This window comes from Psammomys obesus, unplaced genomic scaffold, assembly GCF_907164565.1.
Source record: "Psammomys obesus unplaced genomic scaffold, mPsaObe1.curated_primary_1811, whole genome shotgun sequence".
Classification (NCBI taxonomy): Eukaryota; Metazoa; Chordata; class Mammalia; order Rodentia; family Muridae; genus Psammomys; species Psammomys obesus.
Genome location: NW_026595981.1, coordinates 2,561,046 through 2,578,943, shown reverse-complemented (window position 1 = coordinate 2,578,943; position 17,898 = coordinate 2,561,046). Strand labels below are relative to the sequence as shown.

General features: G+C 40.8%; 1 protein-coding gene across 1 annotated transcript in view; it reads left to right on the top strand.

Moving 5' to 3' along the window:
• Window positions 1-17,898, top strand: part of Cpd (carboxypeptidase D) — a 73,602-nt gene that overhangs the window by 15,148 nt on the left and 40,556 nt on the right. Inside the window, exons 4-8 of the mRNA XM_055619704.1 lie at window positions 9,503-9,645; window positions 11,038-11,207; window positions 11,951-12,291; window positions 12,797-12,988; window positions 16,604-16,771. Coding sequence (XP_055475679.1) covers window positions 9,503-9,645; window positions 11,038-11,207; window positions 11,951-12,291; window positions 12,797-12,988; window positions 16,604-16,771 — 1,014 coding nt within the window. The remainder of the gene's footprint in view (window positions 1-9,502; window positions 9,646-11,037; window positions 11,208-11,950; window positions 12,292-12,796; window positions 12,989-16,603; window positions 16,772-17,898) is intronic.

The window sequence follows — 17,898 nt, the reverse complement described above, 5'->3', positions numbered from 1 at the left end:
AACGTGTACTTTTTGCTCATTTGGCTCAGTGCTTCTCTTTAAACTTTTTAATGAATGTCATGTTTATTAGCTTTTAAAAGTATCTTGGGGAATGCAGAATTATTGTTTAAGTTGTGAGACTTTGTTACTGCCTTCGAAACTCTGAGGGTCTGGCCTTATGTGAAGTTCGGCTTTGCCAAGCTTCAGTTACTGGCCGCCAGTCATAATTTGAAAGTCTTCATTCCAGACACAGGCAGTTCATAAGCTTTAAATTATGCACTGTTCTGCATAGCATGATGGAATCTTACATCATTTTGCTTTATCTTGCCTGGGGCATGACTCATCGCTTTGATGAGAATAGCCACACTATGTATGCTACCTGTCCAGTAGTCTCTGGTTTTCACATGATTTCTCAAATGTTGTAGGGCCCCAATTCAGTAGTGCTCACATAGCAGCCCACCACTGTGTCATCACGTCACCTCACAAGAGAAAGGAGTACATTCCGGTGAGACATGAGAAGGAGACAACTCAGCCATATGACTTTCAGCATATTGTTACACTTGTTTTATTTTAGCAGTTGTTGGTACTTTTTAAAAATTTTTAATTTTATATATTTTAAAATTTTATTTTCATTTCATGTGCATTGGTGTTTTGCCTGCATGTATGTCTGTGTGAGGGTATCAAATCCTCTGGAGCTGGAGTTACAAACAGTTGTGAGCTGCCGCGTGGGTGTTGGGAAGTGAACCCGGCTCCTCTGGAAGAGCAGCCGGGGCTCTTAACTACTGAGCCATCCCTCCAGCCCGTTGTTACTCATAGTATCTAATGTAAAAATTAAACAGGTTCTATAAGAGACTAACAACAACAACAACTGATAAAATAAAACAAATACAGATTTCCAGGCTGTTACTTGAGCCTTGGAAGAGGAGAGTTGCTGGGGTTTTAGTTGTTACTGGGTTTGGTTTTTGTTAGTTTGTTTGGTTTTTTTTGAGGCAGGGACTCTCTGTGTAGTCCTGGCTATCCCGGAAGTCAGTTTGTAGGTGAGGCTGGCTTTGAACTTAGAGATCTACCTGCTTCTCCAAGAGCTGGTATTACAGGTGTGTGTCACTATGCCCAGCTTAACAGTTGCTGTTTTAACATGGAAGCTTCTTTTAAGGTAGAAGAGTAAATTGGTAGTCTCTTTCAACAAAGAGTTGACTGTGTCGAAGTCTCTCTCCTCTTTAAAGCTAGAGCTCTGTGCTAAAACCTGTAACAGGGACTTGTTCTGTTACAGAGGCGAATTGAGTATCTTAAAGCATATGAAGATGAGTTGTGAGACAGAGTAATGGCTATGATCATTTGATCAGAACCTTTAGCTGCCTGTAGCAATTAATACTGGTCTTGATAAAAATTTGGACAGGTTTGAATAGTTAGTTCGGAGGCTGGAGAGATGGCTTAGTTAACAGCACTGGCTGCTCATCCATAGGGCCTGGGTTTGGTTGTCATTTGTAATCATCTGTAACTCTAGTTCCAAGGGATAAGAACCCCTCCTCGCTATGTGGGTGCTGTACACACATTCTCTACGGACATATATACATGAAGGCAAAAATACCCATAAGCTTTTAAAATGAAAAAAAAAAGCATTCTAAAAATCAAATTTTTATGCCATTTCATATATTTGAATGTTTAAAGTAATGTTGAAGTTTTATTTAAATTTTATGTTATGTAGGATATTATTTTGTTTACAACTGCAAATTTAATATTAAAACATTTGAATATCAGCTCCATATTTGTGAGGTGGGCTGGGAGGATTCTCTCAGGGCAGAGTGTTTGCCTAGTATTTTTAAGGCCCTGGGTTTGATCCTCAGCACTACAGAAATCCATAATTTGTGAACTGTTGCATAATTTTTCAGCTTAGTGTGAACAAGTCTAAGATCATTAGCTTGGATAGCCCCTAGGAGATTAAGTGGTCACAGAGGTTTGCTTATTATAATCATTAATAAGACAAATAGCAATGGTTTCCACTGTTAGTAAGGTGTTTTATTGCCTTGTGGTATGCCTATAGCTAAATATTTTACTCCCTAAATTAAAACCTTTTTTGCCTGTATATACAGACATTATTGTGCAGTCTGACATTTCTCCTTTATGTTGAGCCAAATTACATACTAGCCTTAAAAAAAAAAAAAGTAAATGTCTTGACTGAATTTGGCAGTGTCTGCTGGTAGTAACGTCAGAGCTGTTTACGGATCAGTGGCTGCTTCCTGTTACAGTGAAGGCTCGCTTTGTGTGGATAGGTCTTGTGCTGATGGAAAAAAAAAACAATAAAAGAGATCCAAACCAACTCATTATGTCTCTTACAATTACGTATGAGGTCTTTGACATTTAATATGGAAAAACAGAGCTTAAATTTAACATAGATGTCAACTGATACCTATTTGTGTCATCACATACACACACAATTTTAAATTATTCATAAGTCAGCCATCTCCATTTGTTTCCAGGTTTTTAGGTAATTTTAGAAGAAGTTTCTAAGTTATGAATTGAAGCTGATGACAAAAGCCTTTGATTTTCTAAAGGTAGGCTAGCTTTTCTGTTGTTTGGCCTTGTGAAATACGTTTGTTTTTTTTTTCTTTCTGATAAGTCATGAGTTTAGAAAAATGTCGATTAAAGTAGGTAACACAGTCTGTGAATTACCTTCCCAAGGTAGTTATCAGAAAACGTGTGTTCCTTTTGTCAGTGTTCATCAAGAAAAAGATACTTTGTTAGATCTCTTACTGGCTTCTACACTTCCACCCTGGTCAGAGAACACACAGTGCAGGATTTCCCTTCTGAAATTTAAACCTGTTTGTTTTGTGACCAGGATGTGGCGTGTCTGATGAATGTTTATATGTGTTGGAGAGCATATGGACTGTACTGCTGATGGGTGGGGACAATATAAACAGCCCTTAGACCTACTTACTTCCCAGTGCTATGGCTTCTGTGGTCTCTGTTGACCCCTAACCCTTTGTTCTATTGATTACTGGAAGAATGAAGTCTGCAGCTGTCACTGTAGATTGGGCATTTCTCTTGGTAGTTTTATCAGTTCTTGTTTCCTGTATTTGGAAAGTCCTGTTTTAGACGCTCACAGTTAGGGTGATGTTGTCTTAGTGGAGTGGAGTGGCCCCTTTATCAGATTTTATTCCTCACAAGTTTTATTTCTCTAAAGAGTACTATTGTTCCTCATTGTTTTTCTTTTTCCCTTCCTTTTCCCATTTTCTCTCCCCTCTCCTTCTGTTCGTCCTTGTGGTGCTAGGAATTTATCCTAAGATCTTGCACGTGCTCGGCAAGCACTCTGCCAAGACCTAACATCCCAGGCCTTCATCACTTTGTGAATGTGTTCACATGACATCTGTTCTTCAGGCTTTTTTGTTTTTCTTTTTACTTTTAACTTATTTTCACTTATCTATGCCATATATACAAAGTGATCTGATCTCCAGCCACAGAATATTAATCCATTTTGACAATTTCTTTTAGTTGATATAACCCATAACTCTAGGTTATGGGTTGCCAGGTGTTACTGTTGTTTTTGTTGTTTTGTTTGTAACATTTACATAGAATATATAATCACTGATAAGTTTGGATTTAAATACAATTTTAACTAGTTTTCCTGTTATACCTCTGGCTTTGAGAGCTTGGGGGAAAGCTATGTTTTGAGATAGGATGGTTTTATGTAGCTCAGGCTGGCTTTAAATTTATGATCTTCCTGCCTCAGCCTTCTGATTGCTGAAAAAGTTAACTAGTTTTTTTTGTGTGTGTTTATGTCTAGTAGGAACTGAACCCAGGCTCGTGTACATGCTGGGCAAGTGTACTGACTGGCTTTCCTAGCCCTTGGTTTGTAAAGACAGGGTCTCCCTGTATGGCTGTAGCTGGCCTCAACTTTGAGATCTTTCTGCCTTTGCCTTCTAAGTGCCTGGATTACAGATTGCATGTGCCACCCCACCAGGCTAAAAATAGTTTATATAGTTCCCACACAGTTACATCTGCTGCTTTTCGTTTCTTCTTTATTTCTGGGCATTTTTCTCTTTTACCTGAAGAACTTTCTGTGTTAATTTATGTTAAGGTCAGTCTGCTTACAGTACATTCTCTGGATTTCTCTTATTGGGTGTCTGTTTTGTCTTTCTTATTGGATATAAAATCCCATGTTATGGGTTGTCAAGTATTATTGGTGGTTTTGTTCTGTTTTGTTTAGCACTTTAAAATATTTGCCTTATGCCTCCTGGCCTCTAGCTTCCGCTGAGAAGCCATGGACATTTAAATTGTCTTCCCTGTAATTCCAGTATTTTCCCTGCATTGTTCTGTCTGCTTTCAGGGATTTTTAAAAATTTGTTTTTTAGAAGTTTAGGGATAGATTTTATTTTTTGACCTTTGCCAAATTTGTGAAGAAAGTATTCAGCCAGTGTGGAAGTTTCTCTTACCTGAAGCTCCAGCAGCATCAGTGCTGAGTTGCGCCTCTTAAAGTCATCCACAAACCCCCTCCCTCCCTCCTTCTCTCCCTTCTGTCCTTCTTCCCTTCCTTGGGTAAGTCTTATTTTTATGCTAATTTTTGTTTGCTTGATCCAGCAGGAAATGACCTAGTTAGATTCAACTCTAAGTTCTGACCTGCCTTAGGTGTGGTGTGATTCCAGTGTCAGCTCAGTTTGCACAGAGGCTGTGTGGTGCTGTTAGGCTCTACCCTGTCTCACTCAAGCCAGTCTGGGAACTCCTCTGTAGCTGAGTTTTCAGTGGTTTGCCTGTACTGTCTCACAGCAGAGGCACACTTCCGGTGTGTCATTCAGGAGCCGGTACTGATAGATAAGCTTTTGTGGCCCTGTGTGAGCCTCCTCATATCTGTAACATTTCCTACTCTCTGGCTTACAGGTTTCCCAATAGAGATGGTAAATATATACATAAAAGGTGTCTCTTTGATTTCCTAGTAAGGGGAGCAGGGACTGTCTCTGACATGAACCTAGTGGCTGGCTCTTTGATCACCTCCCCCTGAGCAGGGAGCAGCCTTGCCAGGGAGGACAATGCAGCCAGTCTTGATGAGACCTGATAGACTAGGATCAGAGGGAAGGGGAGGAGGACCTCTCCTGTCAGTGGACTTGGAGAGGGGTATGGGAGAAGATGAAGGAGGGAGGGTGGGATTGGGAGGGAATGAGGAAGGGGGCTACAGCTGGGATACAAAGTGAATAAACTAATTAATATAAAAAATAAAAATTTAAATTAAAAAAAGATGTCTCTTTGAAGGGATGTGCAGTGTCATCAGGGAAATACAGATTTAAAGCACAGTGAGTACCACCACACATCTCCCAGAATGCTTAGACTTCTACAGTTGGCCACTTACTTAACAACTCATCTAGATGCTGCAGAGCCAGCGTGATGGTGAGGGCGCTACAGCCACTTTGGAAATCAGACTTTTTACAAAGCTAAATGTAAAAGTATGTTAGGATGTGTTCATGCCATTTGAGACTATTAACCCAGAAGGCATGAAAATGCTTCCACTATGAGATCTATGTATAACTTTTTTTTAATCACACACACACACACACACACACACACACACACACACACACACACACACCAAAAAGTGAATATCTATCACATGAAACTTGGATAGGCACATTGTACTATATCCACACAATTATAGTTTTTATGCTAGTGTTTTTAAAGATATTTTATAAGTTGATTACCCCCTGCGTCTGAACAAGATTCCAGCTGCCAAGGAAGATCAACTGTCATGGAGCCTTTCCTCACAGGATCCACTGTCACTATCCTCTAGCCGTCACATCACTCTTAAACTTTCTGTGCAGCACTTTTCACTATCTGAGACTTTCTGGATTTGTCTAAGAATGTGTGTTGTCTTGGTGTAGACGTTGTCTCTTCATAGCTGTATCCCCTGTGCCTAGAACAGTGCCTGACATGAGTGAATGGACTTCCTAGTCTTAAATGATCCCATTAATCCTTACATTTGAATTTGAAAATGTTTTCTTGGAGCAGACTCAGCCTGCTCCAAACCTAGGCTGCCACACCCCTCTGCCCATTCTGCCAAGATTCTTCTGTCTGTAGTTTGTTGTTGGCGATAAAATGATGTTGGGCTACATAATGTTTATTGTTTGCCCTGTGATCATCACAGCAGTATTATTTAAACTGATATCACAATAAGACACAGACAGCTGTTAAATTTTTAATTGCCTTGTTTACCTTGGGCTGGGCAGATATTTCACCTATGCTGTCTCAATAACCTCACCATTCATCTCCCAGCCCCCATCCAAAATCTTATAAATAGTTGCTTATATTTTTCATCTTGGTGTTTTCTCCATCCATGCCTCCTCAGAGTCCTTCCATGTATTTTTCTTCATGCTGACCCATCATGGCATCCTCCTTCCTCTCTTCCTGTCCGTCTGTCTCCTGTTGAACCCAAAGCCCAGGAACCTTACATGCCTACCCCATTCTGCCCTGCCCAGATTTTAGGCCTTTAACCAACCAATCAGCTATAATGTCCTAGGCAGGTTTACACAACAAGGATAGATGTATCCAGGCAGTAACCAGATCTTGAGGGCCAGCAATCAGCATCAACACACAAGCCTCAGACCAACCCTTAACATTAGTTGAGCTGTTCAGGCCTGAGGTCCTTTTTGATTCTCTTCTCTCCCTCATCTCCTACAACTCAGCAGACCCTGTCAGTATTCCGTCTTGCATTCTTCCAGTCTAGCTGGTACCACCTTTAGGTCAAATTACTTCGTACTTGAATCATTGTTAAAAGTGCCAAAATAGGCTGTTTATCTTCCCCATCCTCCTTGCTCTTTTTCTTTTCCTCTTTCTCCTTCTTTGTTTCTCTCTCCCTCTTCCTCTCTTTCTCCTCTTTCTACTTCTCTTCTGGACCATCAGACCTTTCATTCCTGATGCCACTTTTCTTTTCAGAACAAGCAAAATCCAGTCTTTCAATACAGCCTCTATTTCCCAGCCTCTTCTAGACACAGCTCCTTCTCCAGCCTGCCCTCTTGCTGCACTCCTGTGTTCTTCTTGCCACTTACTGGTCATTATTTCCTGCCTAACCAGCAGATGCCAGAACCTACCCAGCACTTTTACAATTCCATTTCCACTGAGCCTGCTGAGTCCTCAGACCCCTTTTCTGACTCATTTACTTATCTTTCTGTAAGACCTAACTGGAAAACTGAAACATCAAAACACCTCCTAAAAGTGAAACAACTATCATGGGCCCATAATATCTCCGTTGCTGGTTTTTAAAAATTATGGCAAAATATACATCATGTAGAAATAATCATTTTAATAATGTTAGGTGTCCATCTCATTGGCATTAGTATTTAATATACTAATTAATATTAGTATATTTTATATTATATTAATATATAATATATAGTATATTTAATATATACTAATATATTAGTATATTAGTATTAATATTTACATTAGTATATGATCATCATGTGACCTGTATAATATGCTTACATTTTTAAATTAATTTATTTTTCTTCCATGTGTATTGCCTATATGTCTGTGTGAGGGTGTCGTATTACAGACAGTTGTGTGCTGCCGTGTGGGTGCTGGGAATTGAACCTGGGTCCTCTCAAAGACGTTGTTCTTAACGACAGAGCCATCTCTACAGCCCAGTATTTCCCCCTTCCTTTCTTTTTTGGTTTAGTTTTTTGAGACTGAATATCTTGTGTAGCTCTGGCTGTCCTGGAATTCGCTCTGTAGACCAGGCTGGCCTCAAACTCACAAGATCCACCTGCCTCTGCCTCCCAAGTGCTGGGATTAAAGGCGAGCGCTACCACTACCTGGCTCCTATATTTCTTTTTTATTGCTGTAGTTGTTGCCTCTAGAGTGTAAACAAAGCCTCGGCCTCTGCTAGGGATCTAAATGGGCAGGAGTGTGTCTGTCTGTACAGCAGGTCCAGGCTCATCTCCCAGGGCCTCAAAATAATTTAAAATAAAATAAATATGAAATTCAATATTTTGTATGCTAACCTTAAAATTAATTTTCAAAACTTGTCTTTGCTTACAAGCATTTGATTAGCATGGATGGACATGAGCCTATTCAGACTTGTTTACTGTGTTGTCAGCACTGAATCTCTTGTGCCGTGAGACTTGCCTTTTTTCACTGTTGGGTAAGCCCTGTTCTTTGATGAACGTAGTGAGCTCTGCTTTGGACAGTGACACTGACTTCTCTGCAGACAGATTTCAGAACTGTTACTCTCTCCCAAGTGTTCTCCTCTTGCCTTTCTTGTGTAATCCAATTAGCATGCATTCTTGAGCACTATAGAGTCTGAGGGTTTGAAGTCCATGTGATCCTAATGCTCACAGTTTGCAAATAAAGAAACAAAGACCCAAGATTCTCAGCCTGTAAAGGTCGGATGAGCTGTCACTCAAGAATACCATTAGGTGTTGAGTATATGAAGGGGACACTGTCTTCCTCTTCTGATTGCTGAAAGATCCTGCATTTATCATCTAAGCTGTACCAAGAGTTGGAGAAAGATAACATTCAAAATGCACATCTGTGTTTTGTGTTGGCTGGGGTGGGGGTGAGGTAGAGGCAAGATTTCTGGGGACAGTTGAGAGAGTACACCTACTTTGCTAGAGACAGGTACCTAGGAGGATTTTGATGAGTTCTAGTTATTAGCTCAGCAAACCTGAGCTTTGAGGTATCTTTCAGGGATAATGTTTCACGTGTAAAAAGGGGTGGGAGGCTTCTGTTTCTCTGCATGTTTGCCTACCCACATTTTAGTAGCAAGGCCAGCTCATAGAGCAGTTATGCCTCCCTCCTCCACTCTTCATTGAACCCTTCTAAAACAAGATGTGGGAAAAATCAAGTGGCAGGAATGATAAGGTAAATCACTTATGCAGAGTGAATGTGTGGGCTTGTGTAGGAGGAAAGTGGGAAAGATGGCTGACTGTGGGTGCTTGTCCTCCTTTCAGTCCTGTCCATTAAACATATTCCAAACATTTATTCTCTTATTTTCTTCCTGATTTAAGTAGCTGTTCCACTCTAGATGGAGTATTTGTTTCTTGCCGTCTTCTTGAGAAAGGGAATACAACTAGAATAGTAGGTGCTTATTAATATCTTTGTGCCTGACCTCTCACATGTGTAAAATGGGCAAAATAGTAAAACTTAATTCATACAACTTCTAGAAATACTGTTAGAAAAACAGTTAGAATTGGTCTAAAATCATAAGAAACTTAAAACAGTTTTTATTAGTTGATTTAATAATATCTTCATAGCTGCTCATCCTACCAGTTAAATGTATTTCTCATGTATATATTTACATATATGTATATATGTATGTGTCTGCATACATATATATAAAAGGAGTATATGTATATTCCTCTCCAGTGTGTATAAAACTTTCTTCTTAGTTTATGTAATTGGAGAGCCTTCTTCACTTTCAAACAAAGTAAACTGAAACAAAAATGTGTGCGTGGAAAAAACTGGATGATTTAATTTCTTTACTCTTTAAGGTGTGGAATTCCTTTCCCTCTATAAATCAACTTCTTTTTCCTTCACCTTGCAGGTGGTATGCAAGATTACAATTATGTGTGGGCCAACTGTTTTGAGATCACATTAGAATTGTCTTGTTGCAAGTACCCACCTGCTTCCCAGCTTCGACAAGAATGGGAGAATAATCGTGAATCTTTGATTACGTTGATTGAAAAGGTAAAAATTGCTGGCTGGAGGTTTGGATTTAGAAATAATGGTTTAAATAAGGGAGAAATTTGAATGTACATGAATGATAGTCCAAATAGCATGGTCTTTATTTATCTGATGTGTTTTAAGACTGTAGATTGGCAAGGTGGTGGTGGCTCACGCCTTTAATCCCAGCACTCCAGAAGCAGAGGTAGGCAGATCTCTGAGTTCATGACCAGCCTGGTTTTCAGAGTGAGTTCCAGGATAATCAGAACTACATAGAGAAACCCTATCTCAAAAAACAAACAAACATATTTGTGAGTGTGTGTGTGTGTGTGTGTTGTATATATCTTTAGAAATTATTGGTTTATACTCTACCAGAGTACATCAACTTCCACCTTTTCTACCCTAACCCCTAATCCTACCTCTGGAGTAACTGGCCAAATTTGTAGTGGAGGAAGGAGTGTTTGGCATGAATGAAGCCCTGATTTCAATTCCTGGCACCAAGAAAACCCTATACTCTAAGGTCAACAATGTCTTGTATTCATATTTGCTAGACACTGTTTACCACTGTGAATGTGGATATCATAATTTTAATATAAATATCAGAAAAGCTCATGCAACTAATGACTATGTTAGAAATGATAGTTTGGAGAGAAAATTCAAAGCTTGTCTTCAAAGAGAAGGAACTTGAAAAGCACTTCAGGACTAGAGAGATTTTTATACTTAATTTAAGAATTCGTGCTGGAGCTGGAGAGCTGGCTCGTGGTTAAGAGCACTCTGTCCTTTCAGAGGACCCACCTTTGTTTCATAGCACTAACAGGCAGCTCCCAGCCAGCTGTAATTGCAGTGCCAGGGAAATACAGCCTACTTTTCTGTCCTCTGTAGGGCACCAAGCACAAATGTGATACACATACATACATGTAAGCAAACACACACACACATACACAAATGAATCTTAAAAAAAAAAAAAAAAAGATTTGTCTATGTTTTGTTTCAATTTCCAGGGATTAAAAAATAATTTGGTTGAGCTGTGCTGGATGTTGCATTCCTGTAATCCCAGCACTCAGGAGGCAGGATCTCTTGAGTTCAAGGCCAGCCTGGTCTACAAAGTGACTCCAGGACAGCCAGGGCTACACAGAGCAACCCTGTCTCAAAAAACCAAACCAAACCAAACCAAACCAAACAAACAAACAAAACCCCACCTTGGTTGCTGGACATGGTGCTGTAAGCAGAGGCAGAGGATCTCTGTGAGTTAGAGGCCAGCCTGGTCTACAGAGAGTGCCAGGTCAGCCAGAGCTACATAATGAGACCCTGTCACAAAAATAAAAATAAAAGCTGGAAACTAGGGTAGTAGTCTTACTATTTAGAAACTCTAGCACCAAACTGAGTACCTCTGTATTTTGATTTTTTTCTTTTTAGGTTCATATTGGAATTAAAGGGTTTGTTAAAGATGCAGTAACAGGATCTGGACTAGAGAATGCAACCATCTCAGTGGCTGGTATTAATCATAATATCACAACTGGAAAATTTGGTGATTTCCATAGATTGCTTGTTCCTGGAATTTACAATCTTACAGCAGTTTCAACTGGGTAAAAGCTTTAGACTTTTCTTAATTACAGTGCCAAGCCTCTCTTTAGATGTAAGACAGAAGGCTTGTCCAAATGCTTCTTACCGAATGTGGCTTCTGTTTTTCCTTGTTTTTGATTTTTTTTTTTCCTTTAATGATGAAAAGTACTATCATGGAGTATTTTGTCACATAGTCCAACAGTGTGGGCTGAAGAAAGATTGTGAAAGTTTTACAAGAGGCTCAGCTGCTGGAAGCATTGCCTCTGATGATTGAATCAAGTAGAAGCAGCCCAGGGCTCCGTAGATGAAGTTTTAAGAGCTGTCTTCACAGCTTTCCCATACATTAATGTAGTGGTTTCTTAACTGTGCAAACCTTCCTGCACGGCCACTTCATGAGGCTTTTATTGATACCCTTTAATTCTGAGCTTTGTGACAGAGGAAAGGGGGGATGCAGAGATGGATAGCACATGCTGTGACAGTCATGGCAACAGTTAGCTTGTCTGCCCTTTGAGTACCACAGCAACATGTCTGGCAGACATTCTAGTGTGTGGTACCTAGGAAGTTCTGTGAGAGAAATAGCTCTTTAAAGACTTAATCTAAGATCTGTGAAGTAACATTCTAAGATGGCTAAATTTATATGGTTGTCTTAGTTTAATTTTGAGTTTCGATAGCTAAATGCAGGAGTATGAGAAAAGATCATTGTGTTTTTATAATGCTGAAGTGTTGTGTCTTAACTCCAAGCCATCTCCATTTCCAATTTTTTAAGGTACATGCCATTGACTATTAATAATATAATGGTGAAGGAAGGGCCAGCCACAGAGATGGATTTTTCCCTCCGACCAACTGTGACAGCAGGAATTCCTGACTCAACTGAGACTCCTGGCACAGTTGCTGTTCCTAATATTCCTTCTGGAACATCACCCTCCCATCAGCCAATTCAGCCTAAAGACTTTCACCACCACCATTTCCCTGATATGGAAATCTTCTTGAGAAGATTTGCCAATGAATATCCGAGTATCACTCGTCTTTACTCACTGGGAAAATCAGTAGAGTCAAGAGAACTGTATGTGATGGAGATATCTGATAACCCAGGTGTTCATGAACCAGGTAACTGGATGACCTTTTAGATGACTTCAGTAGTCCTCTCAGAGCTGGTGTTGTGTCACTGTGCATTTTCCAGAAATGTCATCTGTATCGCGTGTAACTTCGATTATGAACACCTAGTCAAAAAAGAACAGAGTCCATCTGTTTCTAGAAGAGAAAATCCATTTGGTATTCCATATTTGTATGGTATTTAGTATGTTCACAGATTGGATTTATTCAGCTGAGTTTAGTTTGGCATGTGGGTATACACATATATGTATATTAGACATATCTGTGTATATATCTACAAGATATGCAGCTATATATGCTTTGAGCCTACTCAGACATATACTCTGGTAAAGAAGCCACCATATGTTTATGAAGATTTTTCTTGATGTTGGAAAAATGCATGTTTACTTAATATTTTTGTTCCAGATTTTTATATATATTAGGGGGAAAAAAAACAGGTTTCATGTTGGCTAAAAATGAAAAAAAAAAAGTGTCTTTTGTATAATTATTTTGTCTTCAGGTGAACCAGAATTTAAGTATATCGGAAATATGCACGGGAACGAAGTGGTCGGACGAGAACTGCTCCTGAACCTCATCGAGTACCTCTGTAAGAACTTTGGAACAGACCCTGAAGTGACAGATTTGGTCCGCAGCACTAGGATCCACCTCATGCCGTCCATGAACCCGGACGGGTATGAAAAGGCCCAGGAAGGTAACGAGGAGCTCACCGTTAAAGCCTAACCAGCTGATTGCTGTCCATTGCGCTTATTTGGAATAGAGGAGACGCTGAGTTTTTTATTTGTGTGATTTTGAGTGGTTTTAGCTTTTACGTGCTTGGAAAACAAGGCAGACGTTTTATTATGTGATGAAACGCGTGCGCGTGTGTGGCATATGTACACATGCGCGTGTGTGGAAGGCAGAGGTTGATGTTGGGTTATTTTTCGATTGCTCTCCACCTTATTTTTGAGAACCTGGACTTGCTGGTCGGTGAGCTCCAGGGATCTGCCCAACTCTGCCCCCTAGCGCTGGAGTTGCAGGTGCACGTCACCCGGCCTAGCTTTTTAATCTGGTGCCCGGGATCCTAACAGCTGTTTGTGCAGACACTTTGCCAGCCGACCCATCTCTCCAGACATTGATCAAAGGGTTCTTGTTTGGCTTTGCATTTCTGTAATGTTTGTCTTCATCAAGGTTCTCTAGTGGAGCAGAACTGATAGAGATAGAGACTGCATATATGTAAAACTGTAAAAAGCGATTCCTTAGATTAACTGATACGATTAGAAGCTGGGCAGTTCAACAATGACCCTGTATGTTGGAGAACCAGAGAACTTGGTAGCCATTCAGAACAAGAAACTGGAAGCCACAAATCAAGGAACCAATGACGCTGTCCAAGGCTGAAGCTCTGCCAGGTGCCTGGAGTCACTGATGCGAGTCCCCATTGCAGGGTTTGAAGACGCAGGAATCTGATGCCCATGGGTGGCGGCAGCAGTGGGTGCACTTGCTGAGGAAGAATGACGCTGCAAGGTGCTAGCTGCCTTCCTCCTGGCTCCAGCCTATTGGGTGCTAGGACACATGCTCAGGGCCAGTCTCTCTCTCTCTCTCTCTCTCTCTCTCTCGCTTTTTCTCTCTCTCTCTTTTGTTTTGTTTTTTATGCAAGGCAGGGTTTCTCTGTGAAGCCCTGGCTGTCCTAGAACTCACTCTGCAGACCAGGCTGGCTTCGAACTTGGAGATCTGCCTGCCTCTGCCTCCCAAGTGCTGGGATTAAAGGTGTTTGTCAAGAGAGATGGCTCAGCAGATAAGAGCACTGGCTGCGCTTACAGGGGATCCTGGTTCAAGTCCCAGCACCCACGTGGCAGCTCACAACTCTAACTTCAGTTTCAGGGGATCTGAGACCTCACATAGACATACATGCAGCAATGCAGACATATGCAAACACCAATGCACATAACAATAGTAAATCTTTAAAAAAGGATTGGTATTTTTCCATCACACTGTTCCATGTATGGGAAACCCCTCCCAGGCACACCCCACAGTGTGCTTTACTAATCCTGGAGGTGTCTCATCCAGTCAGATTGACAAGATTAACCATCAATCTATTTAAAATAATGGAAGATTTTCATAAATTGCTTCAGTTTAACAGTAGGGTTTTGTTGCTGTTTCTTGGTTTGATTTTTTGAGACAGGGTTTCTCTGTGTAACAGAGCCCTGGCTGTACTAGAATTCCATTTGTAGACCAGGCTGGCCTGAACTCCCAGAGATCTACCTGCCTCTGCCTCCTGAGTGCTGGGATTGCATGCATGTACCACCATGTCCAGCTTAACAGTAGTTTTTATTAAATTATTTTATTTGTAATCTGTTGATGATTACATATTAATCATGATTAAATATTAATATTTAATATTGTTCTATCTTTTAGTTAAACAGCAGTTATTCCTGAAACAGTTGTATACCCAGATCACCACAGAGACTAGGATTTATTTTATTAACCTAGATCACAATGCTGGGCAATAATTACTCCTTCCTAAACCTCCAAGCCCGCATAGCTTCCTCCTATTTAGATATTCCACGTTATACTTGCTTTTTAGTCATATCTTAGGTCATTTCTCCTGATGTTTCCAGGTCCTCTTCTCTCTGACCTCTCCTCCTACTCCTTCCCTCCAGACCATGATGTCCCATCCTGTTCTCTCCATTGCTCAGCATTGGCTGGTTGCTTTTATTGGCAATATAGAGAACAAATGGCAGCATGTTTACCCAATCTTGAGACTTTAATGCAATGACTAAAACCAGATAGTAGGGTAGAGAAATCAGCATTTGAATGAATAAGGGTAAATTGTATACATTCCACAATAACATTATACCAACAGTAACCTTACTTTATCATTGGAAAAGCAAACCAGATAATATTTGAAGCCAGTGGCTTCTGTATTCAACCATATTCCGTGCCTGCTAAATTACTGCTTTCTTTTTCCTGCTTCACCTAGGCAAGCCCATCTCTCCTGAGGCAATGCTGAAAGAGTTAGGAGGACAGGGTTACATAGACACCTTCTACAGAACCCTAAGAGATAAGAATCATCTCTTCCAAACCCATGAGTCCATAGGGAACTTTTAAATATTTGTTTCCCTTTAAAAGTTTGATAATTTTCATCTATAATAACTGATAATGGGTAGACTGACAGGGAAAAATTAAATTTATTTATATTCAGAGATATGAGAATCATACAGGTATAAGTCTCAAAGGAGAACTAAGCAACTGAAGTCTATATAAACTTAAGCCCCTGCTTGGGTCTGGCTGGGTGGGAAGTGGTTATGGGCTGTGGAAGGTTGAGGGGAGAGTGTTCACAGCTGGCAAGGGTCATGTCATGCAGATAAAGTCTGCTAGGTGACAACTGTTCATATTCATCTCTGGCCAGGTGTCAGACTCCCAGTCTCTATTTAAGGGATGCCTTTCCTAGGCACAAAGTGGAGTGTCAGGCAGAACAACTTTTTTATAAAAGGATAGCTTTGACAGAGCTATCCCCATCTCTACAGTCAACTGTAGCCAACTTGAAGTACGTCCAGGCAATCTGTGTACTCTGGCACAGCTGCTCTGAGCAGTGACCCTTGGAGTGCACAGGCACTGCAGTGCCGACATAGATACAGGATGGGGAGCTCATGCTGCGCTGACACTGGGGTCTTGGACGGACAGACAGGCAGGCTCGGTCCTCAGGATGTTCAGGCTCTTGGTTCTCACTGTTGCCAGCATCACAGGTCCCCCTCCTAACCCCTCCAGCCCTTCTCAGAGTTAAAGCCAGGGATCAGCAGGGAGCCCTCCAGTTGGCTGTCCCTACCTTGCAATTCTTCTTTCATTGCAATAACAATAATCAGGCTCTCACTCACATTAAGAGTCTATACAGTTAAGCTTGAGTTGAGTTTTTTCCCTCTATTGAGTTAAATATCCAACAGTGTTCTTTACTAACTTTACCTTTTTGTAATTATTTTAACGTTAGCACGCTACAATTTTCTTTTTGTTGGTCTGTTTTTTAAGGAGTTGCTTATGCTATCGTGTGTGTATTATTGACACTTGAGCATTGCTTTAGTATCATTTGTGTAATTGGATTTTTTTCCTCCCAGAGGATGAGCAGAAGACACATGCTAAAGAGAATGATTTTAAAGATCTGGAAGAGAGGTGTTTTGTTTTGTTTTGTTTAATACACAACTTTTAAAAAAGATGTATTTTATTCATAGTGGGACTGGTAGCCATGAGCTTGCATTTTAAGGTGGCTGAAGTTGTGTGTATTGTATTAAAATGTAGTAAAACCTGTCTTATAAAACGTTAATCCTCTATCCTGCAGGAGATTCGATAAGTGTAGTTGGCAGAAACAACAGCAACAACTTTGACCTAAACCGAAATTTCCCAGATCAGTTTGTTCCGATCACAGATCCTACCCAACCGGAAACTATTGCTGTGATGAGCTGGGTGAAGGCCTATCCTTTTGTGCTGTCAGCCAATCTGCATGGAGGTACGTAAGGCGGCCCCTGTGCTGCAGAGTAGCTGTTGAGAGGCTTTGGAGACCCTGCTCAAGTCCTCTCTGCTTCCCAAGCCCCAGGCTTCCTTCCACCAGTCCTCTATCACTGCTTCTGCGACAAGAACACTTAGAACGTTTCCTCTTGGTTTTTTAGGCCAATTTCCTGGCTGTCCCTTCCCTGCTCACTGTTTCTTTCCTTTGTTGTAGACAGGTAACCTTAACTAGTACCCAGGCAGGCCTGGGCTCAGTGTGCAGGCTATGCTGGCCTTGCCTTGCAGCAGCCCTCCTCCTGCCTCTGCTTCCTGGATGCTGGCGTTCAGGCAAACATTAGCAGGCCTGGCCGGCTTCCTCTCAGTTTCTTCCCACCTTTTTTCCTTCCGTACCTTTTCTCCTTCTTCCCTTTCCTTTCCTATTTAATTTTAATGTTATTTATTATTGTGTGCGTATTGTGTGTATGGTGGTTAGAGGATACTTTGCAGAAGTTAGTTCTCTCCTCCCTCTGGATCAAATGCAGGTTGTAGATTTGCCTACAAGTGCTTTTCTCCCACTAAGCCATCTCTCCCGCCTCCTTCCCCCTTCCCACCTTTCTTCCTTTGTTTTTCTTTCTCTCCTCTTTCTCGTATAACCCACTCCCCTTTCTCTAATAGATTGTTTCACGCTTATTTGTTCTACTGTTAACTAGGTACCATATACTTTGTCATCATGAAAACCAAAGACATTCTCTCTCTCTCTCTCTCTCTCTGTATGTGTATGTATGTGTGTATACATATATCTAGTTACTTAATTGGTGCATAACGACTTCACTTTCATTGAGGGCTTGGGAATATATATGTCAATATGACTCATCAGGAATGAGTCAGTTAAATAGAATGGAATGTCAGTATTAAGTAAAACATCATAGATATGTATCTGAACCCATAGAGCACCTACCATTCATGAAGCCCTAGAGTCCATGACCAGCATCCCATAAGCCTGGCATCATGGCATATGCCTGTATTCCTAGCACACAGGAAAAGAAAATAGGAGGATGAGGAATATAAGGTCATCCTCAAGTTCTGAGATAGTTCAAGGGAGTCTCAAAACAAAACATCATTGTCCAGCTAGAGAGTTATGTGAATTAG